The sequence below is a fragment of the Buteo buteo genome, chromosome 16, assembly GCF_964188355.1.
Source record: "Buteo buteo chromosome 16, bButBut1.hap1.1, whole genome shotgun sequence".
Lineage (NCBI taxonomy): Eukaryota > Metazoa > Chordata > Aves > Accipitriformes > Accipitridae > Buteo > Buteo buteo.
In genome coordinates this window covers 10,694,781-10,717,847 of record NC_134186.1, presented here as the reverse complement: position 1 = coordinate 10,717,847, position 23,067 = coordinate 10,694,781, and the positions used below count along the sequence as shown (strand labels likewise).

General features: G+C 47.7%; 1 protein-coding gene across 12 annotated transcripts in view; it reads right to left on the bottom strand.

Annotated features, from left to right (window-relative positions):
* LOC142040230 (USP6 N-terminal-like protein) overlaps positions 1-23,067 on the bottom strand; it is an 87,616-nt gene that overhangs the window by 22,020 nt on the left and 42,529 nt on the right. For 4 of the 12 annotated variants that reach the window (XM_075047818.1, XM_075047819.1, XM_075047814.1 and 1 more), the window contains 7 exons: positions 17,090-17,377; positions 14,964-15,231; positions 14,070-14,219; positions 9,679-9,752; positions 9,088-9,173; positions 8,264-8,303; positions 7,458-7,538 (listed from right to left, as the gene is read on the bottom strand). In XM_075047818.1, coding sequence (XP_074903919.1) covers positions 7,458-7,538; positions 8,264-8,303; positions 9,088-9,173; positions 9,679-9,752; positions 14,070-14,169 — 381 coding nt within the window. In that variant the 5' untranslated portion in view covers positions 14,170-14,219; positions 14,964-15,231; positions 17,090-17,377. The other 8 variants (XM_075047815.1, XM_075047820.1, XM_075047822.1 and 5 more) reach the window with 8 other exon arrangements.

Below are 23,067 nucleotides of genomic sequence, written 5' to 3'. Positions count from 1 at the left end.
CAACTCTTGTGGCTTGACAAGTAGCAAAGGAGGCTGTGGGCTACACCAAGGGCTCTCCCCTGAACATGCAGGGTACTCCTCAAGCAAGGAGGGGGATTGGGGACAAATGTGCATGTGTCGCTGCCTCCACATGTTCACTTCATCTCACAGATGCCTCTTCCCTTTTTCTTGACATACAGCCCTCTCTCTCTCTAAAGAGACCATTAAATTTCAATGGAAAACAGAAAAAAGAGCTTTTGTTCCATCCCTGACTTCTTCCATTAAAAGAAAAAGCTTCAGAAAAAAAAGAAAAAAAGCCTCATTTCTGAATGTTTTCCACCCTTTCATTCACCCTACCCATGAAACTCCTTGCAGATGCACTACAAAGCCAACTGTGGCACTCCCCCAGGTTCCTGAGGACCCTGGGGTATGCTGAAGGACCTGCTGCACGTGCCCAAGCTCCAGCCACGGAGGGGATTTACGTTGCGACATGGTGATCCCTCGGGACCGGGCAATTCCTTGGGAGGGGACAGAGGTGCTGGATTCCCAGTCATGGGAATGAGCTTAGGGCTGAGCAGGGCAGTGCCCAACCAGGCAATCAACTGGAGCTACTGGCATTGCCTGGTACAAATGCATTCACTGCCTTCAAAATCCGTCTTCTTTTTCCATAGGGTGTTCTGCTTCCCGCAATTCACAGGGAAGCATCAAGATCCTAGCAGAAGGTTTCCTGGACATGGTCCTACCAAGTTGCCTTTGCATCTCTTACACCAAGCTGAACATCTGCTCCTGTTACCTTTCCTTTCTGACCCATCTCATGTCATCAGCTTTTTCACTTCTAGCTTGACTTTTTAATGCCAGCCTATGCACAAGGTTATAAAGACCATAACCATGGCACTGAACTGTCAACCCACCTGGGCTCGCAGCCTCCGAGAGCACAGACCCATGCTCCTTGTTTCGTTACCATCTGCATGGCAGCACTGCACCTACTGAGTGCAAAACACAGCCACAACGGCTCTTGTCCCAAAGAGCTAATATGAGACGAGACAGGAGGTGGGGTTCAAGTAGACAGGCTAGGGGACAGCAAAGAAATAACACCACTATCCCAGTCAAAATTAGTGTATAAAATAGCTATGTAATAAATGCCAAGACCACCATGTAGTACTAGGAGAGCTAGATGTGTGTTAGAACACTTTTTCACGTCATTATGGTAAATATTTCAGTATTTCTGCTGACACAGAAAGTGTCAGTGTAATGTATCCTGATCCTGTAAGTAGAATGGACATTCAACATTTAAAATCCAGTTCTCAGTACTTGCCAAATGCTTGCCCTGCCCCAGGTGTTGCCTAGCACCAGCTTTGAAGGTCTAATGCATAGCCAGGACCATACCCTACAGAAATCCTTTGCAAGATCCTGTCCTCCCCTCTGTATGCACCAAATAAGAGCTGCCCCCTATAAAGCATCTCACCACCAAGATGTGACCATGGAAGCCACCATCCTATTCAACACATTCCGCATTTTAAGCTGGACATCACTAATTCACCATCTGCACACCCAGGGGAGCCACTCCACTCGTCCAAGCTCACCTGAGGAGGCGTTTCTGGAGGGCAGCAAACCTTTGTGCCATGCAGACAGCTTCATGCCCATGGCTGAAAGACCAAGGAGACGAACAAGAGATTCCCATTCCCTAAGAGTCACTAAATCAAGATGAAAGAAGTACAATGCCTTGTGAGACACAAAGTGACGGGGTTAGATGAACCACATCCCCACAGTGGTACTGGTAAGGTGTCCACGAAAGCCTGGCTCCCACAAGCGCTTGTGACTTCATGAAGCAAAAGCTGAGATAGGATCAAGAAACTGGAGGATGTACCAATTCAGATAAAATCACCAATTCAGAAAAAAATTATTTATTTCTAATGGATTAGGAGAGAACAACTGACAGCTGCCAAGGTAGAAGATGATGCTGAGCTCCGTGGGAAGAAAGTGATTTTGTTTTGAATTCCCAGAGCTGGTATTGTTGTCCTTTAATGAATGCAACCCTCACTGGCATATAGCTAATGTCTCTAATGATTTTCTCTGCATGAGAGTGTGACAGAACAGGGGAGTTACAAAACACACTGAGATGGAACTGAACTGAAATGCCTCCCTGTTATTTATCCAAGGGCTTTCCTCCTCCCACCGCCTCCAGATGTGAAAGTGATAAAACCTCAGAGCTGTGAGTCACACGGAGTTAAAATGAGCAATTTTCCTTCATTGTGAAACTTGAAGGAAAACATGGAAGTTACCATTAAAAGCAGCATTTATGCTGGGAAGACAGCAGGTGATGGCAACTCCTGCTCCATGTGAGAAGAAAAAAGCAACCCTCAAGGTCACCATCTTCTGTCTCTTATAAACCGCTCAGCCCTTACTGATGGGAAGAGAGCACCTAGACCATGCCCCATGCAGACTGACTGACAGACCAATGCAGGGCAGGAAGAATGGACATCATCCCATTTCACAAATGGAGATGCTGGTGGTCGAAGGAATGGCTCAAGATGCTGTGTAGAAAGGCTGTGTCAGAGCCAAGGACTGAACCCATGGTGTTTAAAAACTTGCTCTGGGTTTTGCCATAGGATCATCTTCCCTCTTGAGACTTTAACATACAAGGCTTGTGGCACAGAGGCCATCGTCACCCCACCCCCATCTCTCCCCTCCCCATGTAGTTTGTTTCCAGTAGGTGGGATGGGGAAGACTATAAAAGTACAGACCTGAGCTCCATCTTCCTGCATCAGAGATCTCCTCTGAAAAGTACCCAACCAAGTGCTCCAGGCCTTTAATTAGAGGGGTGGAGTCACTGCCTTAAAACACGCGACATCTTTTTGCAGTAGTTAAGACACTGAAGTTCAAAAGGGTTTGGGAGGGGTGGGCTGGCTTTTTAAAGCAGAATATACATATTTCAGCTCACTTTCACATTTTGGAGCCTGTCACTGTTAGCTTCTCAGCCATGTGCATGGTCCACCAGGAGGAGACTGCGGAAGTAATGCCCAAGTTTTGGGTATGCATGGCAATTTCAGTGTCAAGCCTCTCCGTATACCCACCATACATCTACAAAACCCTGAAGTGCGGAGCAGCCCCCCTTCCTCAGTTCCTTTAGGCCTCAAAGACTGATCCTTCTGGAGAGGAAGGGCTCCTTCACTTCCTCCACCAGTGATGCACCAGGGGAGCTGAGCTGTGAAAATCTTCACCTGGAGTGGTGGGTGAAGCCTCCACCACCACCACCATGACCACCACCACCCTACAGAAGAGGACTTGTTTTTTGCACCATGTAGCCGCCTGATTGATGAGATGGTCATGCAAGACACTTGACAGCCTGGACTTGGTTGTGCATGGTTTTCTTTTTGAATAGATAATGGTTGCTCCCAACTCAGCTGTTGTCCCTGCAGCTGGAGCCTTGGCTATGCTGGATGGGGTGCCAGCAGGTCTGCAGGAGCTTCAGCAGCAAAGCAGGAGCAAATTTAAATCCTAAAGACGATGTGTTGGGGGAGGGGGCGACATTTACATTTATTACCAGGACTGCTTTTGGGGGAGAGGAATATGCTACCTGCCTTTCCAAAATGGCAAAAAACCAGCAACAGAAGTCACCCTGCAGCTCCCAGGCACAACCCTCTTTCTTTCCTGTGGCATTTGCGGGCAGACCTGATTTCAGCCAACCCTGCCATGACAAACATCTGCTGGCTCTCCCCAGCGTTAGCAGATTATTCGCTCTTGGGGGTCTGTGTCAGTCCATACAGATCCCTGATTCATCCTAAACCGCTTTGCTGGCATGTACTGGATTAAACGCCCTGCACTCCCGTGACCTTAGCAGAGACAAGGCTACCCCTGTGCACAAAGACAGGCTTTGCCTAAAAAACAGACAACTCTGGTGAAAGACATCCCTCTCTAAAGGTCCCATCCCACATGGCCAGCAGCAAGAAGCAGCTTGCAAATGATGCAGGGGTCGTATCCTCTTCCTAAGACTGATACTTCTGGCTGAAATCCACTTATTTCAGGGCTACGATAAATAAATTATCCCACTATTGGAGCACACACAGCACAGCCTCTTTTTTCTCTGCAAAACTGTGCTGCCTTAACTGTGTAGATTCTTACATGGCACCAACCATTTCCTAACCTTCCCAAGCAGAGGCAGGCTGGGATTTAAACTTGGGTTTAAAACAGCAGTGAAGAGGACACAGACCACCTGAGCCTCCCTGTGCTGAACCCTGAATTACACAATTTAGCACTTCTTGGCAGGTTTGTGTACCTGAACTCTGCAAAGCAGTGTGGTCCTTGCATGGACTCCTTTATTTTTGTACCCTTTTGGTTGTGGAAGTACAGCCAGGAAAAGGCACCACTGCATCAGCCTAACCCCATCCAGGCGAGGAATTGTGCTGGTGTCACTTTTTGTTGATGTTGCTACTGAAATTAAATCAGATTGCTAAGAAATGTGCCTAGAACAGAGATGGAGACAGATCTGATGCAGTGATGAGCACAAGGAACCCCAGGGCATCACTTTAACTGGGATAATCCTATTTGTTGCTCATCCTGAAAGAAGGTTATGCCAGGAATGATTTTAGGCATAGCTGGGCCATCCTGAGCTAAGGACTGTAAAAAGCCCTCCTCTTTAGGGGTTTTTTCAGCTTTTTTTCCTATAATCTGTGACAGCCACAACAGCCAGACTGCAACCAGCAACACACAGGGATGCAAACTGGCAACAGGTGGGGGAACAGAGAGCAAAACCTGCTGCTCTCTGGGGATGGCTCATGGCAGGGGTCTGAAAAAGCTGCTTTCTTGCCCACTGACAGGTGGTTGCTTTGGGGCCAGTGCCCTGGATGGGTACACAACCTCCCTCCTCCTGCTGATGTTTCACAACCCAGAAGCTGGGACAACAACCTACGCCCCAATCAGGTACTAAGATGCTGCAAAACACAACAGCCTGCTTGATAAGCCAAGAGTCCCTCTTCAAGCACTTGCTGTGGTCAGCCGTCTGCCAGCTCCATCACATGAACTGGGATTCATAAGGTTGGCCCTGAAGTCCAGAAAGTCCCAGCCTGGAAAATAAGACAGGTTTCTACATCACTCCAGCAGCACCAAAGTCAGGGCAGCTTCCCTGTGAAACTGCCTGGGGTTCCTGCAACAAGATCTTTTTCCCTCTTATGAAGCGCAGTCTATCAAAATGAACATCAAAGGGAAGGCTTCTGTCTTCAGCAAGAGGTTTTTTTCAAAGCTTACATCCTAGTCTTTATTAAAGTAATACAGAGCTGCTGTCTTGTGACACTCAGGCTTCCATCACATCAGCGAAGTGGCGAAAACAAACCTGAAGGAAACGTGCAATGCAGATGTGACAGCCCGAGTGCTCAGAGAGGGAACAAAACCAACCCACTCTGCTTTAGAAAGATCAGATTAAGGGCTTGTCCCATTTACTTTAGCTAGAAAAAAAACCCATAACCATCTGAACAGCATGACTGTGACCCAGCAAAAGGCCCCTGAAATGCTATGTCTGAGCTGCACTGACCTGTGGCAGCAGGAATCTCCGAGCAGCTTCCATGCTCCTGACAGAAGAGCATGGGGGTGCACATCCAGGTGAAGGATACAACCCAATTTTATTATTTTTTTTAAAGCACTTTTTTTGTGCCTGTCAGGATCTTTGCACTTAACGCTGCATGGCTGCTCTGATGTACAGACCTTCCTGCCTGCACTTGCACTGGCGCAAGGCAGCAGGGTGTTAGGCTGGACGGGACTGAAACCAAAGCTCCTTTCTGCTGCCCGGGGTCACCAGACTCCTCCTTCCCTGCTTGGGGCCAAGCATTGCTTCTCCATTTGCTGGGAGGGGGGGGTGGCCATTTTCAGTCCCCCAGCATGGGGACAATGCCACGTCTGTGCCCAAGAGTCATCAACCATTTACAGGCTGTTATAAATAACATCATTTATTTCACTACAAGAGCTCTGTGATTTTCTGACCCAAAGACCCTCAAAACCCGCTTGCCAGTCTAGCCCCTCGCCATCCAGCAGACCTGAGCGACATCAGCTGCAGCATGCTTAACACACCCGCTAATTATCGGGGTAAATCCAAAAGACAGATGGGGATCACTACCACTCCACACATCCCTCACCCCGGATCCTGTCTGTCGCCACCGGCTGACCCAGGGAAGCCAAGGCATGCTAAAACCACTCATCATTACACGTCTCAAACAGCCCCCAGGTCCTGAAGGGATTCCCTGCACTCTGCTGGAATTTGGTGTTTTACCCACAAGGCCACTAACCAATTAGTGCTAACTTCTAATTGGAAAAACCAAAGCCATGGGAGAGCATCCGTTTTTGCCCATGAAGCAGCACCGATAAACAAAATAATTAGAACCACCCTGAAGTGAACAGAACAATTATAAAACCCATAAGTCCATCTCCATCCCATCCCTGCTGTAACGAAGATAAGATTTTGTTGGTTTTTTTTAAAAAAGGATGAGACTACAACTAGTCTTTGGCTGGGTGAACCTGACATCACTCTGGATGGCCGGGCGAGGGAGATGCTCTGCTTGATGCCCACCCTGCAGCTATGCCGATATCCTCCGCACAACCTTTCAACTGAGCTCAAGTTTCTCCCAAGGACTCTCAGAAGGAGCTAGAAGCAATACAGCCAAACACCCTGCTCCTCCAGCCAAACAAGGAGGCTGTAGAGGCCGTGGCAATGAGGTGACACTGGGCTTCAGCCCTCTCCTGTGCAGAGTGCTGTAAGCAGAGCAGCTCAGGCGTAATACTCCTCTCCTTACCCAGCAAGGGTCCTGTCATTAGGTTCAAGGGTTTTTTGTTTCAAGAGGTTTGTAATAGGAACATATTACAAATATTATTTATTAAAACCAACTCAATTTTGCAGTGGCGTTTGGTGCAGAGCTTATTTTGAACACCAAAGCCAACACACAAGGCTATTGTCTCCATCCTTGATTTCCACAGATGGGTGCGCACAATCTAACGCCTCGGGGGCTTCTCAGAGGCACAGCTAGGACCAAAACACAAAATCTAGGTGGTGTCCTAGACAAACAGTTCTCCCTCCAGGGAGAATTATGAGGAACATCAGCTGGACCATTATCAGTCACATCTCCCACGCCATTCCCAGGTGGTGGAGACATAGAAGTGACCTGCAGCATGCAACGCCCCCGGCTCTCAGGGCAGGGACCCAGCTGGGCACATGAACATCTCTGCTGTGTTCCTGTTTGCACAGGGAAGCAGAAGTGCAAACACGCCAGCAGCATTTAGGAAACAATTTTAAAAATTATGCTAGTCAGAACAGGATTTTTCCCTTGACTGGTAACCCAGCAACTTCAAGGAAAGATTTAAAGACTAACAGGTAGAATTAGGCAGTATTTTCCGGTGATCTCTGGTTTCTCTATCAACTTTTCAAAAGCCTGACACATTAGAAGGATGCACCATTCCCATCCCTCCAGACACGTGCTCTTTCTTTTCCTCCTTACCTTGTCACTGTTTCTGTATTTGCCCCATTTCTTCAGCATCTTTAGCCACTTGTCCACGCGTTCGATTTCCTGCTGTTTTTGCTGGTGCAATGGGGAAGAAGACAAGACAAATTAAGAAAAAAGCCCCACGAGATACCTTCTGAAAACACAGAACTTCATCCTCTTTAGGTTTAAACTTCTACGCAAAGACCTTGCATTGCGGGTGGGAATAATCCACAGGTGCTTGCAAGAACTGGTGATTTCAACCCGTGGTAATTAAAGCAGCATTGGTAAAAACGAAGACACACAGCCTTAACATAGAGAAAGCATTTCCAAGATGAGTATTCCTTGACAACAAAAATCTTTGCAGGTTCAGCTAGCCTCAAATCGCATCATCGTATCAGATTGGCAGAAACGAGATGCTATTTAGTCCCAGTTAGCAGGGTCCTAACAGAGGACATGCTCCCAGCTCAGGGGAGATGATGGTTACCTGCAACCTCTACCACATTCTGCCACACGAGCAAACCCATTTTCAAGCCACAGCTGCTGAACACTGTGCCAAAGCGGAGAGGAAAAAGCCCAGAATTGCTTTAAAAGGTGTGATTTCAGTGCAGCATGGAGGATGGGAGATGCCTGACCCAGCAAAATAAAAGCTCCAACAGCTGAGCATCGTGCAGCACTCCCACCTCTGTGTGAACAGCAGTGACCAGTGCACCCTGGTTGCCTGCTTCGCTCTCGCTTGCACATTCGTTTCCTCAAAAACCATCCCCTCCCAGCCAGTGCGATACGGATCCGATACCCACAATGGCAGAGCTGGCAGCTCTCACCTTCTCCTCCAAGGCGGTGCGGGTCGGCAGCTCCTGCTCACTGGAAAAGCAAGGGGGTCACCGGTTACTCCATGGGCAAGAAAGGGTGTGGAGGAGTGTGGCCCGCTGCAGCTCAGGGACCGCCTCAGGCACCTGAGGAGATATGGCCTGGGGGCTTCGTGACTTTCCTACAGCTGTCCCTGAGGAGGAAGAGGCACAAGAAGCACCAGCCAAAACCCCACCACCCTATGGGAGCTGCTGGGGGATAATCAAGCACTGGACATCGCTGGAAATCCCGGGCATAAAGCTCCCCTTCAATAAGCACATGATCAGCAATTAAAAGGGTGGGTGGGATGGATTTCTGGACAGCCATTGCTTCAACCCCCCCCCCCCCCGCACACAAAAGACCTACTACTATAACTTTTTGTTCGGTATCTCACTTAGGATGGGGATTTCCTAAGGGAACAGAGAACTCGGGTATCTTGTCTCACCTCTTCCTACACCTCCCTGAATCATCAGGGGCAACCACAAGAGCTTCTCCCTCTGCGACACACCGCAGGCCTCCACGGAGGCAGGGGAGCACCAGCCTGCACCTTCTGATGCCAAACTTGTGACGGGAAACCATTTCTGAGCCTTGCCTTGCAGCAGATTCAAAGCATCAGTGTTTGAACACGTGTGGTTGAGGGAGGAGGCACATCTAGTCTTTCCTCCTGCATTTGAAATTGATCAAGCCAAGGCACGGAGCGGCTTATAGGGAAGATGCTGGGTCTGCCACACTCGGTGCAGATGGATGGTCTGCACAGACGCGCGGGTCAGAGAGGACAGGAGAGGGCAGGAGGACTTACTGCAGGAATCCAAACCGGTCTGTAACCTTATACAGCGTGAAATCGGCATCTTCCCACGGGTCAATCTGAGCTCCTTCCTGCCTGCCCTGAAAGCAGAAAGGACACCCGTGAGCAGGCCCCAGCATCGGGAATGCCCCAGTGCCCGCATCCCTCCCTCCCCACATGCTAGAAGGCCAAAACCTGCTCTAAAGAGACAAATACAATGCAGGCAAGAGAAAAATGCACAAGTTCAGCCTATCCAGCATCCCCGGTGTGCCTCTGCTACAGGTTGGGAACGGCTGTCCATCAGAGAAACCAGTGCTGTCAGGCATAAGCCACCGTGGTGTTAAGGGAGCACTGAAGCACTAGAAGCCCAGGACTTTTTGGTATCTGTGCTGAGTGTACATGGGATCTGCGAGAAACTCTGGGGACGTGGTGAGACGGGATGTGCAGGCAGAAGCAGGCAGGGAGAGCTGGCATGAAGCCTGATGGCATGAGGGTTACTGGGGTGATGCCTGCAGGCAGGCAAAAGTCCTTATTTGAAGCATTCCTGATTGATTGAATAGCTCCAGCCCCAGCCAGCATGTCAGGCAAAAACATCAAGGTTGGTACCTTCTCATACTTGGCAACGATCTCTGCTTTTTCCTGGGCTATTAAAGACTCTATATCTTTCTTCATGTCAGAAGCTGTAAAGCAAGAACAAAAAAAAGAAAGGGGGAGGGAAGGGGGGAGGAGATAAGTAAATGTGTACACAGTATGGGAAATACTTTAGGAAAGTGCTAATAGAAAAAACCTTTGCTGACAACTTTAGCTTCCAGCCATATCCCATAGCTAAAATCAGGCTGCGGTTGAAAAGCCCCTGCACAAAGCGTGCATGGAGCTTGCCTGCACGCAGCAGGACTACCAGCTCCCCCGTCCCCTGCATAGGGACACAAATGAATTTGAGCAAGGGGGAGTCTCGTCTGCTGGAAGACAAGATGCCGTGCCTTTGTTCTTAGGCACAGACATGCCTGTATGAAAGACATTGTGCTTTTAAATTGAGACACACAAACCAGCCACAGAGCTCCTGCACTGCACAGGTTGCGTGCCAGCTGGGCGATGCACAGCATAGCATTTGTGTGGATGACAGCAAACCACCATGCTCTTGCCCTCAGCTATGGATGTGAAGCCATGAGATGCTCTGTAGGGGCATCCAAAGGCAGATTTAACATCAAAGGAGAAGTTTTTGTCTGCTGAAGTGTGCAGGGAACAGGTAAATTTGCCTCTAGATGATTACCTTCTATACACAGCCCCAAAAGAAAAACAACACAGCAGCAAGATGACCGCAGAGTCCCCATCTACTCTGAGATGGATCAGTCTTGGTCTAAACAAGACCTGATCTAGCTCCCTGAGGTCTGTGCCCACTGCTCTGCTTTGTCCTATACACATACATATGAGCAAGATAACTTCCCACGTCAAATGCAACTTAAGTGTTGTCTTGTACCAGCCCAAAGGAGCATCCTCGCTGTCAAGCCATAACTAGTTCCTGGTATCTTCCCCTTGCTCCCCTTCCCCAGTGCTTAGGTGCCTTTTATTTATTTTTTTTTTTAAAGCTTTTTAAAATAGTTTTAAGTTTTTCCCACACTTCTGCTATGAATTATAAACTCTACTCAGTGCAGACAGGATAAGCACTGGGAAATCATGCTGTGTTTATCACCTACATGGCTCCATCCTTCAGAGTCCTGCTGACTTGCCCCAGGTCCCAGACAGATACTATGCATTTCAAGAACAGCAAGGTAAAATAATTTTAGTCTACAGTTGCAAGCGGCTTAGTGTTTGGAAAAGTTTTTGAACACTTAAGAGTATAAAGCCTCTTAGAATAGCTTGTTATAGGGGCAGACTGCATTTTGCCTGCTCTAAGGAGGTTTTGCCTATTTTATCTGCTGTAAAAAGATTCAGCAGGGTTGGGAAAAAACTGCTAAGAGCCACCACAGCCTTAAAATATTTTCTGCACTGTCACATTACGAATGATCCAGTGATTTACCCAGAACATCTGAAAGCTAAACAACTTCAATAATACAGTCCAGAGGTTTCTTGCAGGGCTTGAAAGCAGCTCCCTGGAGCATCTGGGATCCCCCTAGCAGAACAGACTTGAAAGCCTCCCACAAGAAATTACAAAATTTTGAAAAGACTTTTGAAAATAAAAAAGAGCAGGTTGACTGCTGCTCAGGATGACATGTTGCATCTAAAGCTGGAAAGCAAATCCTGCATTGCTGTGCTTTAGTCCTTTCCCAAAGTGCTGGTGACCACCTCCTTGCAGAGAAGAGGAGCATTGCTACCCACAGATAAAACACTGTGCAACAGCTGCTCAAGAACAAGTTTACTCCAAGGTGCCGTTGCAGTCTCTAATGGACACCAGGGGCCATCCTGACCTCCCTTCAGGAGGAACCTGAAGGGTTCTTGTTGGACATGCTACCCCAGCTTCTGGCTGAAGCCGCATCTCAGCGGCAGTGCTTGGCACTGGATGAGCCTGAGCAGCCAACGGCGTTGCGCTTGGAATGATCTGAAGAATGTGATTTTTCCTTGAGGGATAAAAATATGAGCAATAAAAAAAAACAACTGGGGGAGATATGATGAGCAAAAGCAGCAGTGCTCGCCAAGGCTCAGCTCACTTCTCTGTACCTTCGGACAGCCGTAAGCGATTATTTGTCTCATCTTACCAACTCCTTAATGCAACCTGCTTGCTGCCACTGTGTCATTCAGGCACGGATGGAGACAGCTGGGAGATCCATCTTTCCCTAACTGTTCATTTTGAAAGTAGCCATTGCTCCCAGTTGCCAGCAGTGTGATAGAAATATTAAACCACACACAATAATCAGGGCTACCAGGGCAGCTCTTTCACGAGATGTTATCAGCCAACAGCACAGGCATTTCACTGCTTTACACTCACCTATGCAGACACCTGAAAAAAAGGAAACTCTTCAAATTCATGGCAGGAACGGGTGTACCTTTCCCTGTTATTGACTCCACAATCAAAACACAACAAGGATAGAAATATTAAAGTTTCTTTTGTTCTCTTATTTTTCCAAGCTGCAGCTCTTCAAATGTTCCCATGAATTTTGCTCAATACATGTTAATCACAGCTTTGTTTTTCAAAGTAGCAAGGTCTGAGTAACTGTCTTACGGTGTCATCTAATATAACTGCATCTTCTTCTCACATCTTTCTTCCACAAAGTTTAACTCAGGGATATTCACTCCCCCACTTCTGACATTGTTTATTGGTTGTTATGGGGCCAAAGAATTCAAATGAGGTCCTTAATGTGCTGCTAAAAATACAAATATTCTGCAGGCTGGAGGGAAAAAATAAACTTTATGTCAAAATTAATGGGCAATTTTTCAAGCCATTTACAAAGTGGAAGTTATTCTGAACGTCTCTGACCACACTCTGTAATAAAATAACCAAAGGAAGAGCGGCTCGGTAACATGGGAGGGTTTACACAGCAGAAGACAGCAGCAAGACCACATGTATCTTGGCATCTGCCTCTGTAAAAGCCTCTCTGCAGCCAGAAAGGCCAGACTGGTGCAAAGGAGCCAGTTTTGCATCTCATGCCTGGAATGTGCACATTTGTTTTCTCTTTCTACTAGAACAGCGCAAAAGTCCAAATTTAGGAAAAAACTTGAAAGCAGAGAAAATGGTTGATGGCAGTGGGAGGGAGGGAGAAGGCAAGTGGCTGCACCGGCCTCTGCGTCTGACCACAATACTGCAGCTTTTTGGCGTACAAAGGCAATGCTGTGCTTGACTAGGTGATTTTCAAAGTACTCTGGAGAGGTAACAGAATACAGCTTAGCTCTCTAGCAGCCTATATCAAAAATAGATATTGAAGTTGGATATATTTATTATTTAATTCTGCACGTACTTGGATTCCAGAGTAGTTTGACACCATGAAGTCATAGCATTTGCTTGAGGGAAATGACACCTCGTGTATAAGAAAACTACTGAGACAATTTATTTTCTGCAGAGTTTGAGGAAACACATCATTCTGCCCTGATATAAATAGGCTACCTATAAATAGGCACAGACTGTACCTGCCACGCTTCTCCATATACCTATATAAGACTGATAACTTTCTTTTTTTTTAAATTTACCACTCAAATGACTTTCCCAAGCCTGCCACCCAATTTTCTCCTGTGAGTACTCTATTTTCCCAGCAAACAGAGTTTGTTTTCCCCATGAAAAATACACAAGGTGAAGCAGCTATGAACACGAATGGTAAGAAACTGTGAACAATGCAAGAATGGTATTAGATAAATTTACTAGGATATCAGCAACAGAAAGCCCCAAGCCATGCACACTTAAATTCAGCTGGGAAACAAAGTTACCAACTAGTTCCTTTTAAAAAGAATGAGTTGAAAAACCCCACCATCTGTCATCTTACACTAAAACTTGCAGCTTCCAGTTTACAATTTAAGGAAGTAAAAATGAATCCCAGCAACAGTAAGCCTAAAGATGCTTAATGAAAATACATGTTACTGCCTACCCACTTTGAACACTATCTAGCCATCAGCAAACCTGAAATAAAATATCCAAATTTTGGATGAGAAGAACTTTACTGAAATTAATTTGCCAGCTGAGATCTCAAGTATTGGCAAAGGAAAGAAGGTGTCTGCATCAAAAATCCAAAGACTCAGTGTAAAAACTGTTATCCATAAATCAGATTTACTGTTGCAACCCTCCCCCCAGGCCCCCGTATTTTCCCAGTAAGATCTGCCGAGCTCCCACTGCCCTGCACGAGGTGGTACCCACCGGGACCAGTCTGGCCAGGAGTGTGGAGAACCTCTGGCCAGCAGTCACCCCACCTGCACGTTGCAACCCTGCTCACTGCTCCAAAGAGGAACCCAGCATCACCCATGGCCCGGGGGCAGGACGCACACACATCCTCTGTCACCCCCATCCATGACAATGTCTCCCGCCTATAAACCCATCGGCCATCACCCTGCCTGGTTCATTCCCCCTGTGCCGGTACCTGCAGAAGACACAGATGCCACCACCTCTTTCCACTGAGGTTGTTTGCCAAGGCCACATCTGCAGCCACCAGGTCCTTGTCTCCCTTCCCGCTGCTCCATTTATATGAAACAAGGACAAACTTCCATTAAACTCCACCAGGACGCGAGACCTGTATGCAGAATTTAATCCATCAAAAATGCAAATGGATGTGGTCTAAGGACTGGAGCTGAGACATCGAAGGCTCAGCCGATGGGCCCTGCGGGTGGTTGCACATCAGCACGCCTTGAGATGCCCTCTTGGAAATTCACTGCAAATGTGATTCCAGATCCAACTGCTCCGAGCCCACCTTGCAAAGCGGTTTTGCTGTTGGGACCTTGGCCAGAAAGCAGTTTCCCAGCCTTTGAATGGAATAGCTGTGGTGATGCTACCAAGCAACCCACCTGAGCCAAAGCTCCTGAATTTTCAGTCTCTTCAAGCCCTTTCTGCCTCCTTACAAGGAAAGTACAGAAGTTTTACACGCTTTTATACTGGTTTTACACAGGTTTTATACTGTCAGTCTGCACTACCACCAGACTGTATTGCTTGACTTCACCATTTTGCTGCAAGGTGAGCTGTAGATCCAGTGTCACTGGGCAGAAGGGCTTTTGAAAATGAAAATATCAGTAAAATCTCCTCCTTTTAGGAGTACAGCATAACACCTTGTTCTCAACCTTGGGCTGGATTTGGGGATATTCTGGAACCCAATTTTTAAATATTTTATACTGTAGAAAAGTACCTATTCAAGCCACTTGAGATGACAGACCACATTTTGGTTATTTCTCTGTTCCCGCTGCATCCACCAGTTAGAGCACATTAAAGGCAAGCACGATGCAGGCATACAGCCAATTGAGTTACAAAATCTTAAGTTACCTACCCCAAGCAGAGTCATCGCAACCACGTGCACCCCTGCTCAGCATGCTCCATCTTCAGGGCAAAACTTCTAAAATTTGCATTTTTGCTTCAGTAACCTTTCACAGCACCGTACGTTTCTTCTGTCCAGCTGCACCCCAGCCCACAGAAACATGTATAATTTTTTTTCTGCATGCTATTGCAAGCAGAAGGTCATTGAAAAAGGAGAAAGGAGTTTAGGTGAAGATGTGTTGGAGTCCTGAGTGTGCCCAGTTAACGACTAATAGAGACTGCTGTTAGGAGAAGGAAAAAAAAAAAGAAAAAAAAAGGTTTTGACTGACACACTGTACTTAAACACCACGCCGGCCTGTATCAGACTGAAACTACCGCTGTGGAATAAAGTAAAAAAGGTACACACTTACTACAACCACATCCACCACTGCTGAAACTCAACAAGTTGCCGTTCCTGTTTCACGTTCTATTTTAAAAGCACATTTTAACACAGCATTTTATGTCTTTAGCTGTCTATGGCATAAGCCTGCAATTTTTCCTTTGGGGAACAGGCTTAAAGGAAATGCTTATTCATCTATGCAAGTGGAAATGCTTATACAACATGTGCTAAGAGGCGAGACCCTCACACACAAGGCACATGTGGAGTCTGCATCACTTCCCAGCAAAGCACTGCTCTCACTTGTAAAGCTGCTAGTAGTTGTAACAGCGGCTCACGCGCTTGCACGCTCTGGAATAAACCCGGCCACGAGAAGCGGCGCAACAGTCTGCTTGCAAAGCGGCTGAAGCAAGCTGCGAAAAGCCGAATAAACCCTATCAGGGTTTTATTAAGTGCATGGAACAGGCGCCTCGAGATGCTTCAAACCGTGCAGGCTATCGGCTCACAGCAAAGGCCCCGTCCTGGTTGCCTGGTATAATTCGGGGGACACAGTCGGCTGCAGCAAGCTGAGGGGAGCTGTCGTCAGAAGCTCTTCTGCCACACGCTTAAAGCCTTTCAAAAGCAAAGCCGCGGGGTTACACCACAGTACGGACCTACCAAGCACAGCCAAAACGAGCACGGCTTTGGGTCTGCTTCGATGGCACTGCCACAGCCCCAGGAAAGCTCGAAGCCTCCTGAGGCGTCCGTGAGGAGCTGCGGGCTGCTGCGGGCCGTCGACGAGCCGCAGGAGGAAGGGAAGCGAGGGCCACGCGCCGCCAGCCGCGGGCACAGCTTCTGCTTCAGGAGAGCCGGCTCCCCACGCGGAAGTCGAGCTGCTCCCGAGGTCTCGGTGCAAGGCCGGCCAGCGTCCCCACCTCCAGCATCGCAGACGACGCAGTATTTTTGGCCAGAAACCCAAATTTCAATCCCCAAATGGGCAACACGCTCAAGGCGCTTGCATCGAGGACTTCTGCTGATCCCCATCCGCAGCTCTTCCCTCGTTAGCCAACCCAGACTCAAACGCCCTGGCCAGGCACCAGCTTCAAAAAAACACATCACCGGGCTGCACATCACCGATCTTAGCCCAAATCCGGCACTCACTTACAACCCTGCTACCGAAAAGGAAATCAAACTTGCACTCGCAAAGTGAATTATGACTTCAGGAATGAAATTACTATCAAGCAGGATGAACCAAGATACAGGAGATCCTGTTTGCATGTTTATTTCCTTGACTACAACAAAAACTCAAGAGCACACAAGCAAACTTTTTTTTTTTTTTTTTAGGAGCATGAGGACCCATAAGCCAGCTGAATTGCAAGGAGGTTTGTGTTTTAAGTGTCTCAGTGTCTTTGAAAATGACTGCCCATAGATCACTTTATATGAGCCACAGATGTGTTAAGAAAATTCAAACGCGCTCCTGTCCCACTAAACTTGCATTGTATCTGAAACTGCGCTGGATAAAAACACGCTCACCTCCCTTAGTAGAGGCACTGGGAACTCTCAAGTGAGAACCTCCACTGCAACTCGCTTTGATGCCACCAGCAACAACCCAACAAGCCAGAGCATCCAGCATCATCACAGGCGAGATCCTGCTGATTTATTAGCATGTATACCCACAGCACATGATGGTTCTTGGGGCGATTCCCACCTGCTCCGGAGCTGGTCTGTGAGGTCAGAGAAGGGAGCGTGGAAATTCAACCTGGCTCCAAGCAACATGTCCTTACCTGAGCCTGGTATCAGGTGCCGAGATGCATCAGTTCAGGTGGAGTTGTCCTCTCCCCTGCGGGCATCTACGTGGCAGGAATTGGTTGTCTCCGCCGTGGGGTGCCAAGGACCCCCAGCTGCTGCAGCCCACCAGACAAATATCCTTTCGCTTCACCCGCGCTGCCCCAGCTCAGTGCGGCAGCTCTCCCCTCCACTCCTTCAGCACCTGAGAGCTCACTGTGAGGGGCTGGGAGAAAAGGCAAGGCGGGAGGTAATCTCCACGTGCGCTCTCTCTTCACCTGGGCTCACTGTGAAGGAAATAAGAAGTTGGTAAGTTTTGCAGTTCCGGCATGGTAGTGGCATCATCCTTTACCAGCGCAGGGGGTCTTTGCATGCAGAGGCAAGGCAGGTCCCATTGGAGCAGGCAGCAAGCCCTCAGCCTGGTGGGGAAGGAACAGGCTGTAACGGGAGGGCACCCAACAGCAGAAAGTAAACTACGCTTGTCTGTGCTGCAAGAAAATCCTCAGGGTGGGTTGTGCTCCGATTTTGTTGATTCGGTGGGTTTTTCAGGATGAGTTTCCTCCCCACCCAGCTCACAGCATAAGCCCAGCCCAGCACGGACTTGCGCTAACACAGAGGACTTGTTATAGGGATTTTGTTTGGGACTGGGCAGGAATTTTACAACTATCTGACCATACATGCCAGCCTGCATGCCTTCAGCTGCACAACATCATCTTGTCGCAGGGGTTTCTCCAGGGGTGCTCAGCTCAGACATAACCCAGCACCTGGTTTGCAGCAGGGGCTGTGTTTTAGCCCATTTTCTGGCCTGGTTGAGTGCCAGGGGATGGAGGGGCTTCCCATGTAGATCTCAGAGTCCATCACACCTTTGTACCAGCAGACACACATGCTACTGGCAACTCAGCAGGCAGAACATGCCCCCTGCCCAAGCCAAAGGCACAGCGTGACACCCAACTTCGGCCGATCTAATATCATGTTGCCACCAAGAAGGGATGCAATGGGGGATCCAGGCCACTCCTCCAGGAACAAGCTGGGGGGAAAGGGAGATGCAGCATATAGGACTTCGGTCAGGTTAAGACCAGTAGCACACCATCACCAGCTCACACAGCCGAAGAGCTGGCACCGGCGGCACTGCCTAAGTCACCTCCTGGCACCTGCAGTTCTGACCCGATACATCCAAACAGTTAATGCTGTTCGAAGGACACCAGAGCTCAACATACAGCTATCATTTTTTTAAAATAAGTTTTTCATTCTCACCTCAAGCAACCCAGAGAAGCAACGCACTGGTTTCACAAGTGTGAAATCAAGACATCACCCCAAAGCATGACGCTTCTGTTGGCAACCAGCAAGCACCGGGAGGGGGAAGTGTGCACCAATGCCCAGGAGAGGAAGCACAGCTTGCTTTCGTCATGAACAGCCACTTTAATAACACCACCTCTCCTCCGATCCCCCTCAGAAGCACCTGTGAATGGACTTTTCCCCATGTTCCTGGGCTGTCCTGTGCCAAATTTCCCTGCTGTCACCCCCCCCCCAGCACCCAGACACAATGAGTCAGAGACCCCAAAGTGCAGAAGACTTAACACCCTTTCAGAAGTGGCCACCTCTATCATCAAGCAACCTGTAACACAGATTACATTATATTTACGTTATCACTGAGTAGATTATAATGTGGTTTACATGTATTATAATGCAGATTACACACATTTCCCTCTGTTTTCCCAATTTGCCCCAAGCTTTTAAAGTACAATGGCAAGCTGTGGTCACAACGATGATAATACTTTGCCACTAGACTATGGCAACACCATGAAACCTAAATACATTGGCCAAGTCTTTTAGTTATAGAAATAACTAAACAAAACATGTAATGCTGCATTTACATGTTATCCACCCCCCTCAATACTACCAGCATGCACACCAGCGCTGCCAGTAAATAAAATCTCAACCCTCTCGCCACCATACTTCCTGTGCTCCCAGCACTTACCTCTCACTCTCATTTTCACACACATTTTTTTACACTGTGCCTTGGGCTCTTCTGCCCAAGGATGGAGACAGGAGGAGAGAAGCAAGAGGGCTGAAAAAGACATTTGCTCTCCTCCCTGCTTACGCTCAGTAAGCTCAGCCTTGGTGCTTCTGCAAAGCTCAGCTGTTGCAAAGTCAGAAGATGCAGCTTTAGACGTAAGCTAAACCCTCTGAGAAGAACAGCGAGTCTATCAGCAATTCTTCATCAGCTTCTATTTTTAGATCTCACGGGAAATAAAAGAGCATCCAAACATTTTTTTTTAAACTCTTTTTGACAGAAACTCATCTTCTCCAGACAACAATAGCAAAAAAAACCCAAAAACAAACCCAAACAAAAACTGGCACAAAAAAACCCAAGGTGCACGAATTGTTTTGTTGGTTTTTTTTTAAAGCACCATTATTTAAATGATTTCTCATTTAAAAAAGAGAAGTAGTAAACTGAAGAATGCAAAAGTGCATGTGCTGCTTTGGGAATTCAAGACTAATCTTCTCTCTGCATTCCCTCCTTCCTCCATTCCAGTGTCGTCTATAAAAAGGCCAGAAAAGCGGGGGGGGGGGAGGAAGGGGAAGGGAGGCAAATCCCCTTTTTTCAGGTGATGCACTGACCTGGAAAGGAACTATATAAACATGGAGCTTAGGAACCAGCTTCTTCTGTTTGCTTAAGACTGGAAGAGTAGTTTACATTTCCTTAACCATAAACTAAAGGAAGTTACAACGATGGTCATTATCCACTTGGACATGCATTCCTCTCAAAATACTGTTATTTTATTCTTTTCAGTCCATGTAGCAACACCACGGGACACGCTACTCCTCCCTTTTACCATCCCCATGGTTGTTCTTGCCTCCAGCTATACATGGCAATTTTAGGCAAACTAAAAGCTCTTACTGCATCTCCTTTTGCTGTTTAAAACTTTTCCTGCTTTTCGGCTCAGTGGCCACAGCCAGCTAGAGGCCACCCACACTTAACGCGTGCCCGAAGCAGCGGGGTAAAGACACGCATCCTGGCTGATACCTAAGATGTCACCCTGGGCACTGCAGAGCTAGCAATGGTCACTAGCCAAAACCAAAGGAACAAGGATGAAAAAAGAAGCTATCGTGCTGCCAGCAGTCCTTGCTCTCCTTGGCACAGAGGGGCGGCATCTTTTTAGAAACACAAATAAGGAAATAACAAACGTACTATCGCATAAAGGCACTGGGACAGCCGAAAAAATAAATGGGTAGGAAGTTAAAAACCCACTAACAACAAGATGCAGCTTTTCCATGGAAAACTCACCCAAAATAATCATCAAGGCGAATGATTTATAAGTTACAGACATATAAGTTCAGTTAAAGTGAGACCTACGCTGACCATATGGAGTCTTGCACCACTTGCCAGAGCCCCTGGCTGCACCCCATTTTTAGGAGGGGAGGCAGCTTGACCCATTAGCCTGACCCTGACCCAGACTAATGGCCATCCCCTAGGAAAATATGTATTTTAAATGAGGTTTTCCGAGTACCATCCTCATTCCTTCAACTGCTGTAATAAGTTTAATCAGCTCAAACCGCCTCCAAACACAGAACCCCATGCAGTAAATTATTTGTATTTGGCAGCCTCTGCAGAGGACACTCGCTGACCGCTTTGCTGGCAGTACCTTGGACTTGCATTACCTTCAAACAGCATCTCTGGACTCTAATGGGCGAGCTGTTGTTAACTTCTTTTCTTCTACCAAAGCCCCGCACAGGCATATTTGGTAACAGAAAGCTTCAGGGGAACAAGAAGTATTTGATCCGACACTGGGAAGTACTGAGAAAATGTCTCCCAAAGCTCTATTACAGCCCTGAACCATATGCAGGACAGCGTTAGGATACACAAAATTTTTAAGGAGTATGAAAGCAATCTTTTTTTAATTACAACATAACCTTTCCCTTCCTTTTTGCTTGTTGATAACTCCTAAAATTACCCCAACTGAACAGTGACAGGAATTTTTGCTATTTTTTTTGTGCAAAAGCAACTTTTTATATAAACAAGAAAATTTAATGGTTGTGTTCCCTTTGAGGAAACTGTTCACACAAGAAGTCCCCCCCCTCTTCCCTTCATGGAAAATATGTTTATAAAATCCAACTGGAGGTGAAGACTTAAGGCAGATGTAATATTTCAGCTTACGAAACAGCAATGGTCATGTAGGACATGGCTTGCCCGGCAGCCCCCTCCCTGGAAGTGTTCAAGGCCAGGCTGGATGAGGCTTCGAGCAGCCTGGTCTAGTGGAAGGTGTCCCTGCCCATGGCACGGGGGTTGGAACTAGATGATCTTTAAGGTCCCTTCCTGCCCAAACCATTCTATGAGTCTATGACACCCTGTTAAAAGCAGCTCGCCAGCTTATGAGTCAATGTAAAAATAACTCAAGGGTTCTTGTTTTTGTTTTTTTTAATAGTCGAAATCAACATCTGTGTCATTTGGTCAGGGCTCCAAAATACATCTTACAATTCACAATGTATTTGGCTGTTACCACTTCACCATGGTCAAAGTAAAACTAAACCTGACACTAAAAATGGATCCATTGAGACATGCAACTTACTGAGCAGGGAAAATGAAATGGCACTGATATTTTGAAGTAAGCTGTATTACTGCAATAACAGTTTCTGTACTTTAGATATAAGTGCAATGAAAAGATGCTCAGGGAGCAGTGGAAACGCAGCCAGGCGGGCTGGTGCTGGATGCTGGTAAGAGCTAAGTGTGGGAGAGGATGCGACTCTCCCGGCCACTGGCAAAGCCCTAGTGCTGGCAGCAGGCAGCTGGTGAGGTGCCATGCTGGGCAGTGACCAACGGCAGTCAGCATCAGCTCTGGGCCATCAACAGCAGCCAAACCAGTGGTCCCAAAACTGCGGTCCGAGCCCACACCGCCAACCACAACCCTGTGCAAGTGCAGAGCCCATCTCCCCGTCACTGCAGCGGGAGTCCCCAGTCCCGGAGCAAAGCCATGCTGGTCCCCAGTGCAGTGGGTGTGAACAGCTGGCACAGTTGCATGTCTGCTTGGAGGATAAAATGAGTCTTCCCCCTTCCTTCACCAGCCCTACGTTCACCCAAAGCTCCCAACAACACTTTTTTCCATGCAAGCGCACCCTCAGCTCTTGGGGTATTCCCTAATTAGCTAAATGCCAGCCTCCAAAGAGCTCGGCAAGGACTGCTCATGTCACCACGCTGCCGTCTCACGGGCTTTATCAAAATGGCAGCACTTTCCCCCGACCCACAGCAGTAAGGGTGAGCCCCCGGCACGCACCCCTCCATCTGGGAGATGGCAGAGCACTGCCACACTTCGTGGCACGTACCACCACATAATGACATATGCCCCCAGCATCCCCAGGCCACCTCAAACGTCAGTCAATCAGAAATTCAGGTTTGCTGACTCAGCATCTCCCCCACCTCTGGTTTGGAAATCTCCTGTGATGATCACAGCATCAGGAAGAGGCACGGATTCAGCTTGGTTTCTGGGGGGAGAACGCTACGCTGGAGTACATCATCTGGGTCATCCCTCGTTTTACCCCACTAGGGACTCAAAGGTGGAGGAGTGGCACAATGAACCCCATGTGTGGAGTCCAGCTCCACGTGGTACACGGAGAGCCCCGAGCAGGTCTGCTGTTGACCTGCACCCACAGGTGCCACCATGGAGCTGAGTGCCCTTGGGGATGTAAAACCGAGTCAGCCAGGTGACACGGGCAGACATCAAACAGGATGTCATCTTTCCATTTCTAGTTTTTCGGAGGCATTCAGGCAGCACCTTCAATCAAATATGCTTGAGAAAGCAACACAAGGCACTTCAGAAAAACCAATGCTCAAAACTGCAGTACATCTATTACCTACAATTACTGTTTACCATGTCCTCAGCATTTCTGATGTGAATAATGGACAGCAATGGAAGTGGGATAAAAGCAAGTCAAAGGGGACCACAGCAGGCTCAAGTCCACTAATGAAAATGTTTGAGAA